General features: G+C 36.4%; 1 protein-coding gene across 2 annotated transcripts in view; it reads left to right on the top strand.

Annotated features, from left to right (window-relative positions):
* The window catches only part of NECTIN3 (nectin cell adhesion molecule 3), a 58491-nt gene extending 41996 nt beyond the window's left edge, over positions 1–16495 (top strand). The window contains exons 6-9 of one of the 2 annotated variants that reach the window (XM_015636604.3): positions 6131–6269; positions 7644–7725; positions 12492–12554; positions 13048–16495. In XM_015636604.3, the coding sequence (XP_015492090.1) occupies positions 6131–6269; positions 7644–7725; positions 12492–12554; positions 13048–13224 (461 nt within the window). In that variant the 3' untranslated portion in view covers positions 13225–16495. Of the gene's footprint in view, positions 1–465; positions 3337–6130; positions 6270–7643; positions 7726–12491; positions 12555–13047 lie in introns of those variants that run through there. The other variant, XM_019007608.2, reaches the window with a different exon arrangement.
* The last annotated feature ends 410 nt before the right edge of the window (positions 16496–16905 follow it).

Genomic DNA, 16905 nt, shown 5'->3' on the forward strand with positions numbered 1-16905 from the left:
GCCCTGAACTATTTCTGAAGGGGGAATTTAATGTGAAATGATTGACTCTGTGGCATAATCAATTAATTTGATCCAGAATTCCCTATGGCTGGATGGAAAGTTAGAGGACTGCTTGGGGTTTCTCTCCTTGGAGGAGGTAAATAATGAACAGTCAATATCTGTGTGGAAAAACTCCATCTCCTTACTTTGAGGAGGACAAATTATCTACCTGAGGGGTACTTTTATTTTGTTCACTCCCCATACTTTGTCCTGCTGCAGCTTAACTCAAAACCATGTGTAAGGAAGCTAGTTCATAGCTTGTGAGTAATTTAAGATTTTATAGTGCCATGAACTTGAGAATGAAAAACTATTCTTGTAGAACATACCCATCAACTTTGCTTTCTTATAAACCCTTAACTGATTTAGCTTGCATTGACATTCTGTGCCTTTTCTGTGTCTTGTCTACTTCTTTGCTCTTTCCATTAGATCCTCCTACTACTACCACTCGACTGCCCACGGTTCCCTGGCATCCTTCGACTGATGGCACCACAGGTTTAGCAACAGAACCTAGAATAATAAATTTCCCAACATCAACCTTGCCAACAAAGCAGGACGACACTTGGGGTATCGTCGTCGGCTGTGTGGTGGGTGGGATTCTTTTACTGTTACTTCTTGGTACTCTGGTTGGAGCTGTCTACTATAAGAGAAGAAAGACGTTCCGCGGTGACTACTTTGCTAAGAGCTACATTCCACCATCAGATATGCAAAAAGAGTCCCAAATAGATGTTCTTCAGTCAGATGATATGGGTTCTTACCCTGGCAGTATAAAAAAAGAAACAAAGCACCCAATGAACTTAATATCTAAAGATTATTTAGAAGACCCTGGAAAACCTGAGTTGAACAATATAGACAATACTAACAGGTACCAGGACCGTCATGAAAGATCAATGGATTACCATGAAGGTGGAACATTTGGAATGGGTTTTATGCATGGCGAATTTTATGAGGATGATGACTTTGTTTCTCACTTAGATGGTGCGGTAATATCTCGGAGGGAGTGGTATGTGTAGTAACCACTGAAAACTAAACATGTACCTGCAGTTCACTTCATTGGCTGGTCACTTTCAGATTGTTTATACTTACACAAGAGGAGGAATAAACTTTTTGAAACTTTTTTTTGAAGGTTTTTATATTGTGACTTGACACAATGGAAATACTGAATCTGGGGGAAATTGAGCTGCTTTTTTTTCCCAATGCTGTACTACTGTTTAAGATTTGAGTTTTAACACAGAGTGCTTATATTGGTCTATGTCAGAGTTTAAAAAAAAAAAAAAAAGGCTAAATTAAAGTTGCCATTCAATATTGTTTAAGAATAAAAAGTGACTGTCTTGGCTCTCTGATTTAAAAATAAGTTTACCCAAGGCAATGATCAAATATAATCTTTGGGGGCTTTGACTTACTCCAATCTAGGTACCATCCACGGTAAACTTGATGCATCTATATAGCAAATACTTTGCCAATTAAAATGAGTTACAGCAGAATTAGAGCTTTATTTTCTAGGGTTTTTTCTGCTTAAAAATGAATACCTCTTAGCATTTTAATGAGCCTTCTTGTAACTATATACTTAAAAGTTAAGTCATTGCACTGAAACTAACTTATAAACAACATTTTGAGGAGTAACTGTAAACAGGTCAAAGGCTTGTATTTGAATAAGATGAAAAGTTATTTTTTTATAGTCATTGATTTCTAAAGCTTATTCTAGTGTCTGTATATATACATACAGTAAGGTGTTTTGTTAGGCCTGTAATTGGCAGGATGTCAAAACTCATTAATGCATACAAGATGCTCTTTGCAAATTCACAGGGTGCAATTTTTGAGACCTGTTCTGGAGGCTTTGTGGGAATCTTAACATTGAATTTAAAAGCTGGTTAATTGGACACAACTAAGGAGAAAACACCCATACAGATTCCAAAGCTGGAGGCTGATGTGAATGTGCTTATTTTCCCAGGTGCCAAAAAGCATTAGAGTTTCTATGACCAGAAGTTAAAACAGCGGTTTTACGCTGCTTCTGACTAAGTTGCAATGCCTGCTTTGAAGAGGGTAACCAGAGTTTCAGATTATTAGTAGGGAAGTGGACATTTGCACTGCTACTTCAGGTATTGAAAACGCACTCTTCAATGGTGCAGCTAAAGGGTCTTTGAAACAGGAATTCAGATGATTTGTGCAGTCTCTGTACCGCAGTGGATTTGTTTTCCCTGCAAATAATCCATACTGATTTTACATGTTCTTTAAAATGACACCGTATCCATTATATGTAGAAATTCTTGTCCAACATGTGAAATAGTTCTGCTTTGTCCTGAGCAGATTCACCAAACTGAATCTGCTGATTATAGGAGGAGGAATGAAATACCATTAGATGAATTGCAGAACAATGATAAATTCATAAATAGAATAGTGAATCTTTTGAAGTGCCATTTTTAAGTGTTTAGCTTGAGGAAATTGAAGCTGATAAGGCTATTAGTGTTTGAAACCTGAAAAGGGAAAAGTCTCTGCTACCATTGACATGAAATAGGCTGCATAATTACAGCTGCTTCATGAGCATTGATGCTGGAAGTTCTTTTCTATCCTCATGATGTTTGGTAGCTTACAGCATTTAGAGCTTCACAAAAATAGTTGTATTGAGCGTTGTAGACAATACACTGTGATTGCATATGACTGCATGTCTTTGAAAAAGATTAAGGCAACAGCTTTATTTGAAATTCAAATGGAAAAGCATCCCTAAACAACTTAAGTTTGGGTTTGGATTAATGGAGTACTGATACATGATTGACCAAAGTCTCAAAAACAATAGCAAGTGATATTGTGGTTATCTGTAGTTTGAGTGCAAACACAAGAAAAGGAGTGAAATTTCTAGCAGAGGGTTCTGATCCAAATTATCTCTGGAATAAAGAGATTATACCTCTCTTCAAATAAAAACTTGATCTATCATCTTTAAAAGATGGTGTTACTTGGAAATAAACATAACCATAAACCAGTTTTCCACATGGGATATCTTGCTTTTGTCTCTGTGGATTTTTTGCTTTGATTTTTAAAATATATATATATTTAATTCCTATGGGTTAAGAAGTTGAAATGTTCTGGAGTTGAAGTTATTAATAGGGATAGGGCTTACGCGCATTGCAATGTTTTGTACATTATGTCTACTGTAAAAAGAATTGATTGTACGTACAAATGGCTGTTGTGTGAATAAACTTTTTCTTACATTCTGGAACATAGGTAGTGTTCAAAAATGTTTCATAGTTATGTTCTTAAAAAGTGGAGATGGAAAAGCACAATAAACCCAGAGGCTGGATAGAATGAACTAAAGTGTTTAAGCTCTTTGAGATGGGCTGTTCAGTATTTCCCCTTGGAGACCCTAGGCTTATAAAACAAGTGTCTTCAGAAACTCTTTTAAGAAGATTAAGAGAATGATAAATGGAAGAGATCGCTGTTCAAAACATTTAATTTCATGTACAGCTGATAAACTAACTAGGAATTGCATACTTAAAAATAGTCTTGTTTTTTTCATTCTATTGTCCTTGTTTGCTTTAACCATATTTCTTGTAGTTAATCAATTCCCATCTATTTCTGACCATCTGGTGGTTAAAATGCTTTGTAGGTGGCACCATAGGTGTTCTCTGGCTTGTTCAGCTTGTCATGGTGGTCTAGGTTTATGATCATTCTGCTGGTTGGACTGATGTTTTGCCAAAGAAGTTCAAAGAACCAAATTCAGTTCCTGTGTGTCAGTGTGCTGGGGTATTGCTATTTTTCCTGGTGTTCAGAAGAAAATGGATGCTTATTGTCATGTCACCCAAAAGGAGACTCAGTGGGTGGACTTTGAAAGTGTAATACTTTATGATATTTCTTGCTATAGCAGAATTTACTAGAAGAAAAAGCACCATGGAGTTAGGATGAAGCAGTCAAGAAACTCTTCTGATATAATCACAAGACCAAAGCATCTTCAAGAGTTCTGGACCTAAGAATGTATATTTGTTAGTTGAGACTTTCTCACTTAAAGAAGAGGACACCCAGTATAAGCTAAACTTAAGCCAGTTAAAATGCAGTGATTAGGTGAGACTTCCACTGATTCATGTGCCCATTCTTCAGGAAAAATTATGATTTATGCTTGTGTTGTAGTTTAAGCCCAGCTTACAGCTAAGCACCACAGAACTGCTTGCTTCACCCACCCCGTTGGAATGGGAGGAGAATCAAAACTAGAACTTGCAGGTTGAGATGGGAACAGTTTAATGATTAAAAACAAAGTTAAATGTAATTATAATAGTAATGGATAATGAAAGCAATGGGAGTGAAACAAACAAGTGATTCACAATACTTCTTTCTGGGGAATTTCCCCAGTTTGTATACTTGGCATGGTGTTCTGTGCTGTGGAATATCCCTTCAGCCAGTTCAGGTCACCTGTCCCAACTACGTTCCCTCCCAGTTCTCTTTTGTGCAGCTCCTCACTGGCAGAGCATGAGACAAACACACATACGCAATAAAAGTCCTTGGCTTAGGATAAACACAACTTAGCAAAACCCGAAACTTGGGTGGATCATCAGCATTATTCTTATTCTGAATCCAAACCGCTGTACCAGCTCCAGAGAAGAAATTAACTCTATCCCAGCCAAAGCCAGGACAGTTTATAGTGTCCAGGCTGGTATCTGATGGACACATGAAGCTTATGCCAGGAAAGCTGTTATGTAAACCAAGAGTGTTACTTTGCTTTCATCTTGAGGAGAGAAGTAACTTCTGCAAGTTACTTTATTCCTTAGCATTAAGAAAGGCACAAAAAAAAACTTATTTCCATTTTTTTCAAGTTACTTGAATATACCTTTGTGAGTGTGATCCCAGAGGAATATTCATGTCAGATCTTTCATAAGCAGTGAGGAGACAGCAATTGCTTTATTAGAGTGCAAGTGTTGTATTTTGAGGTTTATTTTAATTGGGGGATTTTGCTCAGCTTTCCAGCGTACAGACAGAACATTAGAAATCTGAGGAATTGATAAATCACATTGCATAGTTTCAGGGTTTTTATCTGTGAACAGAACATACAGCTGAAGAGGCTCTCAAAATTTCTTTGGATAAGTGATTAGAGAATGGTTGTGTTGCATTTGGATAACAGCTGAAGTAGAGTGCTTTAGAAATGTATTGAAGGTATAGAACTGTGTTAATTTTCAATTTCTTGGCTGTTAAATTTTCTGATTCAGGAATCAATGTAAATCAGAGCATTATTTAATGTATACTGCCTAAATTTTGTAGGTAAGTGTTTATTGCAGCTGACATGAATTTTTCCAACTGTGAAAATTTTTGTTGATCCTATTGGTACAAGTTTGAAGCACTGATGATTTTAAGTTAAAATAGGTTAGCAGCTTTTTCCGTTTTGAGACTTAAAAATTGATTTCTAAGCATCATTAAAGGAGTGGCTGTTAAAAACTGACAAGTTTATTAAATCAGAATGAGAGTTGTTCAGGATTAGATTTGACAATGCTAAGGTCTTTGCTTTCAAAAGAAAGAAAACACAGCTTTTTCTCTCCCCTTATTAAAATATATTTATGAAAATCACTTTCTTGTAGCTTGAAGTGTGAAGTCGTAAAGATGATAGGTAGTCTTGGGGTTCACTTTGACAAGTGTAAGCCAAGTATTTAATGTTTGTTTGTGTGTTCATTGCTGCTAGTAGTATATTGGGTTTTTTTACCTGATTTTGAGGTTTTTGCTTTCTGCTGACTTAAGTTTCTTTAAAGAAAGATTGTCAATAAACCGTGGTTGCCCAGGTTTTTGAATTAAGACCCTGTTAGATCATTTAAGTGCAAACCATATGTTTTGTAATGTCATCTTACCTTCAAATTGAAAATGAAAGCATGCTGCTAGTACTTAATAAAAGTAGCCCATGAAATCTTTTAAATCAGATTTTGATTTCATGAGCTCTCTTAATTCCCCATTTTTTAGTTGGGTAAGTTGAGGCAATACTGCAAAAGCACTACTGCAGGACAAGGCTTTCTATTTGGCAATGCAAAAAAAAAATATTTCTCAGACCAACACTGAAGTAGCTTATCTGAGTTTTGAAAAAGTATATGAACTTCTTAAAGTTGTAATCTATGCTATCACATTGCAGATGTGCCCTTTAAGCAGACATCTTCTGTTGCTGTAGCAGGGGCTGTGATTGGAGCAGTCCTTGCTCTTTTTATCATTACCATCTTTGTGACAGTGCTGCTGACCCCAAGGAAGAAAAGGCCAGCCTATCTTGACAAAGTGTGAGTATGTGTTGGACCTTTTTTATTCAACTGAAAGCGATATGCAGAAAGCATTTGTTCTATACAGGAATTTAAGTGTCTGACTTAATTTAGCAGCTATTCAGCTTTTGTAATTTACAGGCTCTATTTTCAGAGTAGACAAATGTGAAATCACACTTGCATATCTGAAAAAGAAATGAGGAAGGTAAGAATTACTTCAGAAGTAATATAATGCTTTATCTTTTGAGAAGATTGGGGTTTTTTGAAAGAAAACTACTCATGGATTTAACTGGAGGGCAAAGAAGAGTTCCCTCTTGACTGATGCCAGTGACTAGTGCTAGTTTGTTGTAACTGCAGGTCTAACTTGCAAGTAAATTGGCCATGCTTTGCAGATATAAAGACCCCCTAAAACTAATCCTGAAATGTTTGTAAAATTAGGCAAGCTCCTACAGATACATGCTTAGAAATTACTGATTTGTACTTTCTGGAATGTTGGTTGTTTCTTCAAGTCTGGCACAGACATGCATTTTATTTTATTCAATGTGATCAAACAAAAAAAGGAAACAAAAATTTCTGTAAAAATGTTGTCAGTTCAAGTTGATGGTGGCTAGATCCTGTTTGGAATGTGCATAAAAAAGTGACAAGGGCTTAGAATATTTATGAGTTTTCTTACACCCCGTATACAGTTTCTTACATCCCATATACAGTTAGTTAACACTTAAACTGAATGAGAGATGTTGCTCATGTCTGTATATATAGTTAATGAGAACTAGAATAAAATATCTTAGAGCCTTTAGCATAAAATAAGTTTTCTCATTTGCATTGAGCTAGCAAGATGAGTCATGAGTCTTCTTTTGAACAACTTCTAACATGGTTAGAAATGCTGTTTCTTGTTTGTTTCTCTTAAATTCTGTATCTGAAGCATATTTATATGAATGATCTTTAACATTTAAATTATTTTATACCCATTTGCTTTCACTGAAAAAGTTAAAATAGAGAAAGTCTTGCATGTAAGTATTGCTAGTAAGACTTTCTTAAAGGCTTTTTAAGAAAAACTATAGTTAAAAATGTGGTTAAAGCTGTATCTTGTAACTTAGAAATATGTTAGATACCACTAGTGTCAAATCCTCCTTAGTTGGAGTATATGGGGGGAAGTTCAGCCTGCTTAACACAGGATGCAACAAATAACAAATTCTGGGTGGTGCTTTTCTACAAAAAGTGTATGGCTGAATAATAGCCAGTGGTCCATTACAATACATGACATCTGAGTCATTGCTGACTGAAAAGTGTTTGTTCCTGAGTACTGAGTGTTGAGTGATTTGGCAGTTAATATCTGACCATTCATTTGGACTTCACAAACATGATGTGTCATATTTCATTCCCTCTTTACTACAGGATTGATCTTCCACCCACTCACAAACCAGCCTCGTTTGAGGAGAGAACACTGTCAGTACCACAGAAAGAAGTTATGCTTCAGGTGAGTAACTGTTTATGTGCATCTTAAATTGACTTAAGGAAAGTGTTAACTTTGCTTTATTATGTTAATTTGGTCTGATTATGTTTCCTGGTAATATATGGAGCTTTTCAATGGTTTCACAACCAAGCTGTTTCCCTACGTATGTGATATCCAAATCTCTTTCTGTGATGTTAAAGTCATCCTTAGAGGTCAAGAAACTGGTAGACAGATCATCTTGTATTTCTAACAGCCTTTGACAGACACAGCTCCTTTTGAATTAGAAAAACCTATAGTTGAAATTCTGTGGTGAGAGAATATACATAGCTTTATAAAGCAGTCTTCATAAGTGGGAAATATTATGCTTGGTAAGCATAAAAAGTGACTTAACATCAGCTCCTTTGCTCGTAACAACTGCCATTCTTTTGAGTTATTAGTATTTGAGGGGTGGGGATAGATTGGGATTTGGGCTTTGACATGGCTAATTTACCAAAGTATGAGTTTAATTCTCATTGAAGATCACTAAATCACTTCTAAATACTTGCAATTATGTAACTCCTAATTTTATCTTCTTGCATTTACCAGCAGTTAAAGACCCATACCAATTTTGTGACAAACAGTTGAATTTTTAGTGTACTTTCAGGGGTAGCTTCTTCTCATCTAAATCTGTCCAAAGAAGACAGCAATAGGCAAAAAGCATCTTTACTAGCATTTAGTGTTTGTGTGGGTGTAGTCTGATCAAATAGGCTCACAGAGGAAAAGATGAAAAGATGATTCTAGCAAATGAAACATTTTGAATAAGCAGGGAGCAAGGAAGGGTAAGGCTATGTTCTTTACAGCATGATTTTGAGGTGGATTGGACTGCTTGGGAAACTCCAGGTGAATTCAGGCTTCTCTTGCACTAAGCATTATAGAGGAGATCTGTTCTTAAGAGATGACTTAAGCTATTATCATTGATTATTACACTTCATATAATAAACCAGTCAGTTATAGACCCTGGCCATGGGCCCTAAGGTGTCTTTTCTGTGTGTGTGTTTCTATTAAATTAATCAGTCAGATTTTTTAGATTTCTGTTTACATTGAAGAAAACTTCCATGACCTATAAGTATTTGTAAGAATTAAATTGTAATTGTTTTTAATAAAATTTTTGTTCCATCTTCAGTGCATACCATATATAATGTGATTCTAACCACTACTGTGCTGAACTATAACACTGAGCTAATTAAAGCAATCATTTTTTTAATAAGAGATACCATTTTTCCAATATTATGATGTATCTTTGGAGCTTTAAAGACCTAAAAAAGTCCTTTCTCATAGAGGGGAAAAAAAAGTCTTCACCTACTTTTAAGAAGAATTTTGATGGAGTTTTTAATAACACTGAAAATATCCTTGTAGATTGTGACTGATGGTTACTAAAGCTCACCAAATATCAGTTGCTGATTAAAGCATTCCTTATGCTGGAAACGTTTTAATGGGTAATACCTGTGTGTTTTGTTGCTGAGTGAAGTGGGGAAACTATTCTGAGATCCACTGCTGCCAGATGATTATAACATTGGGAAGGTAGGAAACATTTTGTTGGCATAAATAATAATAGGTTTTCATCTGCTTACCTTAAAGGTGGTATAGCACCAAAGATGACACATAAGAACCAGTGCTTTTCTGTGCTCAGGTTGGGCATCATAGCTATTTCTTCTGTTACTACAGTACTCAACAACTGCAATTTTTGATGAATCATCCTTCTGCTAATATTCCTGCTTAAAGTATTTGAAAAATATTCTCTTGCTTATAGAATCAAAAGATGTGGTCTATTGTGATATTTGTGCCTATGTTGTGCTGCTGGATGGTAAAATGGCAAAACTAAGAAATGAAATTATTTTTCCTTTACAGAGCAACTTATAAAAGAGGTAGGCATAAGAGAGTGTGTAACTTATTATTTTCCTCTTCAGAACTTTTCTGTCTGAATTTTTTCTAGGTTGTGCTTACTGTGGCTTCTGTTAATGGGTACTAAAGAATATGGCTGAAGTTGACTGTGGTGTTGGAATGTTTAATTAAATGTGAAAATGTATTTGTAAATAGAGAAAAAAATGTAGAGACTGAATTGAATATTTTCTAAAGTTGGATAAACAAAGTTTTAAGTTGTTTTGGGAGGAGAAAGATTCTTCAGGTTAGGTGTTAACTAGGCTTTATTTAAGAAATGGATGTTGGCATAACATTGTTAGCGTACCTGTCTTTTTCTCTGTGTGAAACTCCAGAGCTGAAAAGACCTGGAGCTGGAGGTTGTCTTCCTAGCCAGTACAGCTTCTAATCAGTATGTGCTCTGTTATGCTTGAAGCAAGTTTCATTTTATCTAACAGAAATAAATGTCTAAATACTAGCTTTAGCCAAGAAATTATTTCCTTTGACCAACAGTTTTAATTGAATAACCAGCTGGAATTTGCTATTCTGGTTTCCAGTGTGTGTCTAAATCAAGTCTACATCCACTGTTGGTAGAATTTTTCAAGCAAGCAAATTTTTTTGTTGTTGATTTGGTTTGTTTTTTTGTTTAAAGAACATTAGCTTTTGGTGGAGATGGGACTGTTCTTGTTTCCCATGTGTGTTTTGCCTCCTTGAGTGGTGAACTCATGCTCTTAGCTCTTAGGTATGGAAGAACAATGCTGCCTGCTAAGTGGTAAATCACATATTCTCAGAAATGCAGACTGCATTTTAGGACTTGAGAAGCAAAAGCACAGTGACTTTAAGGACAGGAGGGAACACTTTTAAATGGAATTACAAGACAAAAAGTTTGACAGACTAAATTTGGAAAAATAGACCTGTGGAGATGATGAAAAATGACTGTTGGAGGAGTGGAGAAGGTTAGGAAATATTAGATTTTTTAAGTAATTTTACAATGCATTTGGGGGTCATATTAAAACTTAACTCAAAATTGCTTCAAAACTTTAACTAAACAAATGTGGAAAGGTAAAAAGTTAAGGAAGGAGGAGAAAGTAAGAAAGAATGAAATATTACTGAGCTTGGATTCTCTTCAAAATAATTCTTGAAGATAAGAATATGGATGTATGACCACTGCAAATGTTACTTACGTGGATGAATACTTGCTGTGGAGGGACTTCTGCAGAAAGGTCAGCAACCTAGCTACTTTGTGTTGTTGCTGCCACTGTGAGACTGTTGGGAAAAGAAGGAACTGCAAAACAAAAAATATGCATACAATTGTGCAAAGATGTTGCTTTAGCCTATTGTGGTCCTATAGTAAGTGTGGCATAAATGAAGAACTTAATTAGGAGTGATGATGATGATGATGATGATACGACAGTGCAAACTGTACCCTAAATCATAATTCCTAGATGGCATTACTTGGTGTGATTTAGATTGGCCATTAACTCAGGCAGTTGGTGATTAACTGGATGTGTGGAAACAGCCCAAATGAAGTTTTTCTATCATAATGGTGAAGAAAAAAATAAGTTTGAAAGAAGGGAGATTTCAATGCTTCTGCATGAAGTAACTTCTCATCCACCAATAATCCCAAGTCCTCCTCCTCAGGGCTGCTCTCAATCACTTCTCTGCCCAGCCTGTGTTTATGATTGCCCTGACCCAGGTACAGGACTTTGCTCTTGGCCTTGTTGAACTTCATAAGGTTCACACAGAACCACCTCTCAAGCCTGCCAAGGTCCCTCTGGAGGGCGTCCCTTTGCCTCCAGCTTGGTGTCATTAGCAAACTCACTGAGGATGCCTTGATCCCACTGTCACATTGCAAAAATATGTTAAACAGTGCTGGTCCTGATAGGGACCCCTGAGGAATGATGCTTGTCGCTGGTCTTTGCTTGGACTTTGAGCCACTCCATGTGTGTGACCATCCAGTCAGTTTTTTATCCACTGAGTGGTCCACCCATTAAATCCATGTCTCCTCAGTTTAGAGAAAATGCTGTTATGTGAGACAGCATCAAATGCTTTCCACAAGTCCAGGTAGGTGATATCAGTTGTTCTTCTTTTTTCCACCAACATTATGATCCTGTTATAGACTGCCACTAAATTTGTAAGGCTCAATTTGCCTTTAGTGAGACCATGCTGATGGTCACCAACCACCTCCTTATTTTCCAAATGCCTTAACATAGTTTCCAGGAGAATCTGCTCCTTCATCTTTTTGGCATTGAAGTGCGACTGACCTGGAGTTTCTCAGGTCATCTTTACCTCCATTTTTAGGCATGGGAGTCCTATTTCCCCTTCCCAGCCAGTGGGAACTACGGGCCTGCCACTGCTTCTAATATAGGATGGATAGTGGGTTGGTCACTTCCTGTGAAAGTGTCTTCAGAACTTGCAAATATATCTCATTAGGTCCCATGAACTTGTTCATCTCCAAATTCTTTAGATGATATTGAGCCTCATCTCTTACAGTTGGCAGTTTGGCTGGGGTTGAGCTAATTTTCTTTGTAGTAACTGTTATAGGGCCATGTTTGGGATTTGTGCTGAAAATAGTGTTGATGACTCAGGAGTGTTTTTTATTGCTGGACAGCATCAGGATCTGTTCTGCCAGCAGACAGGTTTGAGGTGTACACAGGAGATTGGGAGGGAGACAAGATGTTTGGAGAGGGAACACAGCTGAGACGGGTGATCCTGACTCATCTTCATCTTTTTTCCACCAGCCATTGGATTGTAAGAAGGATTCTAAATGAGAATCAGTTAAGACACTTCCTAAGACAGTTTATTTTGGGATGACTGGTTTTTTTTGTCTTAACCAAAACTGTTCTGCAGTGTTGAATCTTAACTTGTTTCCTCTGTAACTTTTCTTCTTTCAGAAAGAACATTTTGCTTTGCAGAGCCAGTATGGAGAGAGAGATGCTGGAAACTTGCAGCACATGGTAAATAATAAGATGGCTTGAATTCCTGATTGAAGCTTTGATTCCGTCTTATTCCATAAAATAAACTTATAATGTTGGTTTTCATGAACAAAAAAAATATTTGTCCATCCTGGTCATAACTGTTGTGTGGGTTAAGTGAAAAGTGGCAGCACCATTTTAATATCCTATAGTAGTTTGCTGACTAATTTAAATACTTAAACACTCCAGCTTTCATTTCTTGGTGAGTAACATAAAGCAGAGGAGTGTTGACAGACATTTTCGTAGCTGCTGACTTGCTCTTTAGGTTTATTGAGCTTTAGAATCCAACTTCATTTGAAACAAACATATGAGGTTAACTCAGTCTGTTAGTGGAATTTTTAAGTTCCTGTTTCTTTACTCATAGGATTGTCTTGGAGATCTTATATCTTTGATTTTGCTTAAAGCTTTACCAAGAATAGGAATTGAGGGTTCTATACATGAACTATGAAACTTATTACTGCTTGTGTGTGTTTAGAAAGGTGTGAATGGAAGGCAACTTACTTGTGGGGCTGAAGAGCCACAGGAACAAGAGGATCTTCAGCCTATGTATCCTGTTTATCAGCAAACTTACTACAAAAATTGGAGCAACAGATACCCACAAAACTCAGGACCTGGAAGAGTCTACATCAATCCAAGGGAGCATTATGTATGATTCTGTACCCAGATGTCTTTAACAAGGGTTTTATTACCTGTTGACTGTATGACCCTCACATCTTGTTGGCTTTCATCTCTAAAAATATTAGGGTTTCTTTCATATGTGAAGAAATTGAATTTTATATAGGTAAACAATATGGAATTTGAGACTTGCTTCTAGTCTTTGGTATGTCTTTGTTATTGTAGTAATATCGATCTGTCAAAAGAGGAGAGCCACTTAGCTTTATTAACCTTCACAGTCATAAGATGCATAACCTGTATTAATTGGTTGGCACATGCCAAAATGTAGTTAAGCTTTTTCACTGACTATCTCTGGGAGCAATCTCTCTGGATATTTTACACTAACCTTACCCATACATATGAACAAGACAACTGACTGCCTTGTGACATTAGCAGTCTCAGGCTGAGACATCTTTTTTTCCATCTCAGAAAACTTGAGATATGATTTTGACTGGCCTTTGCTATTGATTTCTCAACCATCTCTACCTCTCTCAGTCAAATGAACAACTAGACTACCTCTCAAATACTGACTGGCTGGTCCATAAACTACACTGTTTGTCTTCTCACCTTGTTAAAAGTGAAGCAATTGCCTTACATCAAAAGCTTATTAATGTTTCTTGGTTCTGCCTGTTGCTGGCTTTGGTTTTACAGTTAGCTCTACATGAAACTTAGTTAAAGGAGGTAGATGACTAGGCAGACAGAACTTTTTGTGTCTTTTGTGAAGCTACATCTTACCCTTAAACTGCTATTTAGCTGTTTTCCCAAGTGACTCCTATTTTAGATGCTGCAGAGTTTATTTTCCTTCATAATAAATACATTCCCTATTTTTTTTCTCAGTTTGCAACAAAACTGTGTATCATGTCTTAGCAAGAAAAGAAAAGCTTCAGTCAACTTCAAATGCTTGTCAGAACTATCCTTTAATCTTAACCAGTGGTGTGAAGTAACTGAAGAATGTCCTGATGTTACCAGTGCTAACAGTATCCCACATGAATCTTTGTGTGTCTGTAGTAATGCTTAAAATTGTGCTCAGCATCTTTCCAGAAAAATAACTTTTCCTGTCAACTAAAAAGTAACTATTTAGCAAGTAAAAAATGCTATAATGTGTTAGTTATAATGTGTTGGTGCTGAAATGAGCTTATAGGACAATCTTAAAATATTTTAAGACAGTAGAAAAATGTGTCTAAAATCTTCCAGAGAAACTTAACAGACTTGAGTATTCTTTAAGTACATTATGCACGTAAGTACAGAATGATGATCTTCAGTCAGATGATGTGAAGGACCAAATGTTAAGAATGGCTGTATCATGCTGAACTGTCTGTTGTACAGAACTGAGCATTACTTCTGGGATATTAGTGTGTTTCTCTGCAGATGTTTGGAATTTTTTAGAGGCTAGAGTCAAGCTTTAGAAGCAGCAGAATTGAAAGCTAGCATAGGTGAGTGTGCTGCTGACAGGGAGCCATTGTTAAACCTGTATTCAACCTGCATTCATCTCCATCACAGTACAATTTAATGAGATCCCTGTCCACAACAGGGACAGGTAAATTAAATGCTTCTAGCTCGTTACAGGTAGCAGCTAGGAGATTATGGCTTGGGTGCCTGTATTCTGGACACAGTAGAAGTAGGTATTAACTATTCTCTTGCTAAGCAGCTTTCTGTTAAATGGTGTGGTTGAAGTTGACAACTGAAGGAATGGCAAAAAGAAAGGTTGGACAAAACCTGCTTCCTGGGAGCTATCTTTGAAGCGTGGTCACCTTGCTTCTTCTCTTAGGAACTGGGCACATTCATGTAAATTGAGGAACTGTTTTCTATTTTAAAATTTCCTACTGTATTTGAGACCTAAAGAAGGGCTTGTGTCCCCCAAAAATGTTTTTCCATAATGTTAGTTTAAGTAGCTACCTCTTTACACGAGCATTGCCTCGCCTATCCTTACATTACTGCAGCTCCAAAAAGCATCAGCTGTCAGAGCATTGAAAGAAAACAGTGTCTTGGCCAAAAGAGTGACAGAACACTGAGATTAACTATACTGCTTAAGATATTTTGATCAATATTACTGAGCAAAACTTGATACCAAAAATATTTGAATAGACATTATAGAATGGTTCAAAACTGTTGGTGTGGCAGTGCTTCCTCGGCATTCATTAGTACAATGTGGTATTGAGCAGGTGATCATTGCAATCCCTTTTGCAAAAAACAATTATTTTGGATTCAGACCTCTTCTACTGCTTTTTATAATTATTTGCAGATACTTTATTTTTCCTTTCTTGGAAGAGTTAAAACTTTGGGGGAATGAAGAATGCTATCAACAAAGCTATAATTGATTTTTTAATTTATGTAAATAGCTTAAAAATAAAAATGTAATCTGAGTATGTTGTCCAAGTTACATATCAACAAACTACAGAAAGCTTGATTTGCAAACTACCCATCCGGATGTAGTTTGTCCTAAAGTCATTAGGGAAATACATTATCACCTACAGGTTTATTACCTGTGAAAAATGGTTTCTTTGTAATCTGTTCAGGGACATTTAGTGTATTAGCTTTTTGAAATGTTGCTTTTAGTTTTAAATGTGGCTAGATTTGGGGGAAGGGGATTTTGGCATAGATTGCTCAGAAGAGAACAGAAAAAATGTCTGCTGATTAGGCTTTCTCACTGAAAGGATTGTACATATAGAAGTAAGTTTGATCTGCTTTTTTAAGGTGTAGAAAATGTCTTTTTTATTTTTGTACATTTTCAAATGCTTCTATTTGTAATTTGATTGGAATAAAAACATACAAAATATAAAATTTTCTTCTGTTGTTTAGATTTAAGATTGCTTAAAATGCAAAGTCTGGTAAAATGCATACACTTTTTTGGTGGTATGTCTCATCTGTGGTTGTATATGCAGAGCATGCTTTTTTTCCTAACAGTACCACTTTGGGATAGTGTGGTGTTGAATGCTGAAATCCTTTCAACTTTCATCTTACATAGCAGGAAGCATGTAGTACTGTGAAAATCCAGCACTTAGATGAACTGAACACCCAGAATCACTGGTGAGGGAGGTAGGGAAGGAGGGGAAGATTAATTCTCATCTCTAGCATTGGTAAATGTAAATTGTCCTCTGCCCAATATCTCTACATTCTACAAGGTAGTCTGATTATAAAAATTTAATGTTTGGCATATGTCCAAAATTACTGTGGATACAATACAAATTAAAATTAAGAAATTGTACAACTAAAAGTAAGGAAACACTTAACAAGATATTATTAAAGGACTCCCACTGTTCAGTCACAAATGATCTAATGTATTGTGTATTGAGCTCAAGGAAAGCAAAATAAAAATGTGTGATAATTCATGAAGAACAAAGGGAAACTTTTCACCTTCTAAGTTAACTTTTCCTTTTTTCTGGCTATGTTACTCCTCTTTTGTCCTCTGAGGGACACATGTTCACGTGCTGTGTTGTTATATTGGTGATTAAAATTTATTACAGTAACTTTTTAATGCCACAGAACTGAAACTTCTCTATCAGAACCACTGCGCTGTGTGAAGGCTGCGTGAGTGCTGTACCAACAGGTAGTTGCAGAGCAGACAACATTGTTTTGACAACTTGGGCCACTTCAGAGGTTGCTGGCAAAGACAGGTAAAGCTCCAAGTGAAAAAAGAAATGTCTGTGTAGTTTGCTCCTTGACTGCACTGTGGGAGGTG

The sequence above is a fragment of the Parus major genome, chromosome 1 (genome assembly GCF_001522545.3).
Source record: "Parus major isolate Abel chromosome 1, Parus_major1.1, whole genome shotgun sequence".
NCBI lineage: Eukaryota > Metazoa > Chordata > Aves > Passeriformes > Paridae > Parus > Parus major.